Below are 5,978 nucleotides of genomic sequence, written 5' to 3' on the forward strand. Positions count from 1 at the left end.
TTTGCCCATTTCATTATTATTGCAAGTATTGAAATTTTACTTCAGTTATTCAATTTTGTATAAAGCATTTATTCTATTTTTATGTCATTGTAATATATTGTAGTGTTTTTTTTTTTTAAGAATATATTGTAGTTGGGCAATGAGTCATACAAATTTTATGCTAATATGAGTAGGAATCTCACGATAATTACATAACTGAACAACTGATATAGTGTGATAACACTTCAGAAAAATGCCAGCATGCATGTCATCAAACAAAATATGCGTGAAAATTTCTAACATCCAGTTTGAAATCCTTTTTACAAATTATAGCTTTTAATTAGGCCGTCAATTCTTTAAAAAGGTGATAAAGAAAATTACATGCTTCTTCAGATCATATAGTTAATGATACTGTTGACGACATTGTGGAATAAACTTGGCTGCAGCTTAAGAACAGTTTATATCTTTTGTATCCAATTTTTTTTGTTATTTTTTGTTTTCTGATAGTCTATGGCGTATAAATACTCCTTCCTCCTTTTGATTCAAACTAGAAGTACCAACCTATAGTATTTTTGTATAGTTTTAAAATATTTCATTGAATTTCGATACTCACTAGAATTTTAGTTTATCACGATTTAATTGTTTTTAGATTAATTATTAATTATCACTTTATTTTTCTCCTAAATGAGACTTGGACTGATTGCATTTTGCGAAATTCAGCAGAGTTGAGTATTTAAAGTTTAATAAAAAAATAAATTAACATTATTTAATTTAGTCTAAAAATTAGTCAAATTAAGCATATATTATATCATATAAATCAGGAATAAAAGTGTATTACTCCTACCACTTTGCGGCAACACTTTGTATTTTACATTGACGGAAGAGTCAATTTTACAGAAGGTCATCAGATTTACTGTATTATTATAGAATAATCATCAATTATTTTTTCTAATCAGAAAATCATTTAAATTTCACTAAGTTTCATTAGAAAGTCATTTTAGTCCTTTCCGATGCAAATTGATTGGAAAATTCTTATTCTTTAAAAGTTCCTACCAAAATAAATTACATATGATCTGACCTGACTCAACGTTGTATAAATGAATCCGTTAAAAAGCCCCTCCCTGTCAACACTTTGTATTTGAGATATTACATTTACTCATTTTACCTTGCATTTTTTTCCTAAAAACAAATAATTTACTTTCTCTATGCCATACAATGTTTTAAAAGGCGGAGGCATGAGACGAGGCGCTTTAGTTAGCATGAGGTAAGGCGTTAGCCCCGAGGCATGGGGCGTGAGCCCCGTAGATCTTTAAATATTTAATTTATAATATAGTAAAATAGCATAAATAACACAAAAACTATATTAAAAAATACATTAATAGTTTAAAAATATTAAAAACACTAGAAGAAAACTCATAGAAAATAAAACTTCTAACATGATATTACAAGTATAAATAATGCAATGATATAAAAGTTATTATGAGATGCAAATCAACTCTAACATCTTACTTTCAAACAAAAAAGTATCGCAATTTCTTAAAATACATTACTTTTATACTATGCAATTTGCCCCTGAAAGAAAATAATCAATAAACTTTATTGTATTATAATTAAAACGTCACTCCTTCATGAATAAAAGCAAAATTACTTTCAAATAGTGAAATAATAAAATATGATAATTTTGAGACATATAGGACATAAATATGAAAACCAATGATAAGTGAAGATGTAAAATTCGTCAATCTATATTAAAAATAAATGTTAATTGCTATTAACCCTCACAGTGTTCTCAATTAGCAAGTATGCAATACTAGGGCTTGTTACTTGAGTTACTCTTAATATTCTTATTTCTATAGATGAAAAAACTATTAAACATCATTTTATTAAAGAATTATGAGGGTCAACAGTTTTAAACTAATTAATTTGACACATAATTTGTGTAAGAACTATTAGGCGAGCCCCGAACGTTGGACGTTGGGCGTGTTTAGGGCATACAATCGCGCGCTTAGGGCGGAAGCCTCACAGAGCTAAGCTCCACACATAAGTCTCGAGGAGTTTTGCCAGTGCCCCGCCCCTGGGTGAGCTCCGAGGCGAGTTCCAAAACTGTCTTTTAAAACACTAGTGCCATATATGTTGTCATGTTTCGCTAGACTAATTTTCGAAGTTAATTTATATTAAAATAATTTAATATTTTAAAATTACGATTTAAGTATTTTAAAATCATAAAAAAATATTATAAATTATAATTCTTTTCATATTAATACGATAAAAAGAATATATCATAAAATACTAATCAAAATTTGATTTAAAAAAGCCAAACATCTATTTTAGGGCAAGTGTTAGAACATAGAAGGTTCCATTTGTCAAACAGTAAACAGTACAATCCTTCCTGTGGGTTAAGACCAAAGCTTAACTCAACTACACCACTCTCTCTCTCACTATATTTTTCACTAATAATAACTCTCTCTTCATTCTCTCCTTCTCCGTCACCAGTTCCGGCAAAACTCCGGCTTGGAACCAATTCTATAAACTCCTCCAAAACTTCCCACCAAACACACCTTCAAAACGTGTCCAAGAACCAACCCACCGTCACTTAGGACCACTACACTTTTCTCTCCCTATTTCACCGCACTTGTTTCCTCCTATGGACCAACCTCCTTTACCGGCCACATTTCCCGGTTGAAAAAAAAAATGCATGCTCAATTACTCTACAAAAAAGATTCATCAAATATCATCATCATCATCATCATACATTAGTACTAGTAATTATTTCGCCTTGTTATAGGGGGCTTTTCTGGTATCTAAACAAATGACGTCTACTACACCAAATACAACAGCAACAACGACTGCTTTAGCCATCACTGTTGACCCCACTACTGGTGGCGTTGACGAACATAACGCTAAGGCAGTACAAAAAAGATATGAAGGGTTAGTAATGGTACGGACAAAAGCTGTTAAAGGTAAAGGGGCTTGGTATTGGGCACATCTTGAACCTATTTTAGTTCATAATTCTGATAGCGGACTACCTAAAGCTGTTAAACTACGTTGCTCTTTGTGTGATGCTGTTTTTTCTGCTTCAAACCCTTCAAGAACTGCTTCTGAACATCTTAAACGAGGTACTTGTCCTAATTTTAGCAGTAACTCCGTTGCTAAACCTATTTCTTCAGTTCCACCAACAACTAGTGTTGGCTTAACGCCGTCACCAACTCCGTTAAGTCAGCAAAATCAACGTAAACGGATTTCTTCTGGTGGTTTGCCACGTGGGGGTGGTAGTTCAAATAGTGTAACAACATCGTATAAAGTTCCACCTTTAGCTATTGTTGATCCATCAAGATTTGCTGTTGAGTTAGCTTATTCACCTGTTGTTTCAATGGCAACTACAGTTGTCACCAGTGGCGGTAGTGGTGGTACGCCAGGTGGAGGTGGTGCTGTGTATGCTACACAGCAGCATTTGATGTTGTCAGGTGGTAAAGAGGATTTAGGTGCTTTAGCTATGTTGGAAGATAGTGTGAAAAAGCTAAAAAGTCCTAAAGCATCACCTGGTCCAACATTAAGTAAATCACAAATTGATAATGCACTTGATTATCTTGCTGATTGGGTGTATGAATGTTGTGGGTCGGTTTCGTTTTCGAGTCTTGAACATCCAAAGTTTAAGTCTTTTTTGAATCAAGTTGGTTTGCCTCCACTGTCAAGGAGGGATTTTGTTGGTTCAAGATTGGATTGTAAGTATGAGGAAGCGAAGGTTGAATCCGAGGCGAGAATTCGTGATGCTATGTTCTTTCAGATTGCATCTGATGGTTGGAAGTCGAAGAATTACGGGCATGTTGGTGAAGAAAATTTGGTTAATTTGTCTGTGAATCTTCCTAATGGGACCTGTGTGTTTAGAAGGGCAGTTTTTACTAGTGGATACGTGCAGTCGAAGTACGCAGAGGAGATTTTTATGGAGACAATTTCTGAAATTTGTGGGAACAGTTTGCACCAATGTGTAGGTATAGTTGCAGACAAGTTTAAGGCTAAAGCTTTGAGGAACTTAGAGAATCAGCATCATTGGATGGTTAATGTTTCTTGTCAGTATCAAGCGTTTAATAGTTTGGTTAAGGATTTTGGTAAGGAGCTTCCTTTGTTCAAGAATGTAACTGAGAATTGTTTAAACCTCGCGAATTTCGTTAATAATAAGTCTCAAGTTCGAAATAGTTTTCACAAGTATCAGTTGCAGGAGTATGGGCATGCTGGTTTACTGAGAGTACCTTTGCGTGGTTATGAAAGATCAGATTTTGGACCTGTGTACACGTTAGTGGAGGATATTCTTAGCTCAGCACGGGCACTTCAATTAGTACTGTTGGACGAATCTTATAAGATTTTGTCTATGGAGGAGCAAATTGCTAGAGATCTCGAAGAGATGATGAGGAGCCCGCATTTTTGGAATGAACTGGAAGCAGTGCATTCACTGGTAAAACTAATTAAGTCAATGGCACAGGATATTCAGACAGAGAAGCCACGTGTAGGGCAATGCCTTCCTCTTTGGGAGGAGCTAAGGGTTAAAGTGAAGGATTGGTGTTCGAAGTTTCACATCACCGAGCCACCTGTAGAGAAAGTAATTGAAAGGAGATTCAACAAGAATTATCATCCTGCTTGGGCTGCTGCATTTATACTTGACCCCCTTTATCTGATTAGGGATGCTAGTGGCAAGTACTTACCTCCGTTTAAATGCCTAACACCGGAGCAAGAGAAAGACGTGGACAAGCTCATTACACGGCTTGTGTCTAGGGAAGAGGCTCACATTGCCTTAATGGAGCTTATGAAATGGAGAACTGAAGGACTTGATCCTGTTTACGCTCAAGCCGTACAATTGAAGCAAAGGGATCCCAACACTGGAAAGATGAAGATTGCAAATCCACAAAGTAGCCGACTTGTGTGGGAAACTCATCTCACTGAATTTAAGTCACTTGGGAAAGTGGCGGTTAGGCTAATCTTCCTTCGTGCAAGTTCATGCGGTTTTAAATGCAACTGGTCTGTTTTGAGATGGGTGAATGCGCATTCCCATTCAAGAGTGGGAATGGACAAGGCGCAGAAGTTGATTTTTATTGCTGCTCATTCGAAGCTTCAGAGGAGGAATTGTTCTAGTGATGAAGACAAAGATGCGGAGCTCTTTTCCTTGGCAAACAGTGAGGATGATGTGCTAAATGAGGTTTTTGTTGATACATCCTCTGTGTAGTGTTCCTATTTTTCTTATTTATGACTACAACTGTAGGAATTTTTTCCTGAAGAAATGAAATTCTTTCCACACTGTCGTGCTTTCCCTTTTACTCTTAACAAGAATTTTGGTAGTGCTCTTGGATATGGAGGACTATTGAACTAGCTTCTTGCTTGGTAACAAAAAGCTGATTGAGAGAAGTTGCAGGACAGAAGTATTGTACTGCTTTTATTCTTAGGTAGTTTGGAATTCATAATATATGTTGAGGGGAAGGTTTTTGTTTCCCATTTCTTGTAAGATCAGAAATTTACTATTGGATAGATCCTATTAATTTTATGAAATTTCTTTCAGTTTTTTCTTTAAAGATACAATCAGTTCACAGACGTTGTTCAGTTATGTCCAGATTAAACTTTAAAGGACTTTTTTGAGAGAAATTTGCTAGTCTTACTTCAATGGTAAATTCCGGAGTCAAAAGTATCCTCATTTTGCGGGATAAAAATTTGTTCAATAAACTGATCCTTTAGAATGATTTGTTGAATGGTCTTCTTCTGATAAATTTACATCTCCATTCCAAATTTCACTTAATTATAGTGTTGCGAAAAATCCAATGATCAGTTCTTCAGACTCCGTTGATAGATGTGAGTTGGTGGTTAACCAAATGCAACATTGCGTGGACGTGCTATCAAGAAGCGGATGAAGAACTTTGGCCTCGGATACAACATGTTCTTTTCTGTACTTGGAAGTTGGGAGATTATTATGTGCCTACGCTGTACCTCTGCGCTGCAATCTGGTGTCAATTCATGCT

At 35.4% G+C, this 5,978-nt stretch overlaps 1 protein-coding gene across 1 annotated transcript; it reads left to right on the forward strand.

Annotated features, from left to right (window-relative positions):
• The first annotated feature begins 2,339 nt into the window (after positions 1-2,339).
• On the forward strand, positions 2,340-5,514 carry LOC132635037 (uncharacterized). The gene has a single exon (XM_060351246.1). The coding sequence runs from the start codon at positions 2,789-2,791 to the stop codon at positions 5,192-5,194; it is 2,406 nt and encodes an 801-aa protein (XP_060207229.1). The 5' UTR covers positions 2,340-2,788; the 3' UTR covers positions 5,195-5,514.
• Positions 5,515-5,978: the final 464 nt, after the last annotated feature.

The sequence above is a fragment of the Lycium barbarum genome, chromosome 4 (genome assembly GCF_019175385.1).
Source record: "Lycium barbarum isolate Lr01 chromosome 4, ASM1917538v2, whole genome shotgun sequence".
Taxonomy (NCBI): domain Eukaryota; kingdom Viridiplantae; phylum Streptophyta; class Magnoliopsida; order Solanales; family Solanaceae; genus Lycium; species Lycium barbarum.

Bases quoted from the DNA above. Each gene is read 5' to 3' on its own strand.
- LOC132635037 (XM_060351246.1), top strand. From the start codon at position 2,789: ATGACGTCTACTACACCAAATACAACAGCAACAACGACTGCTTTAGCC.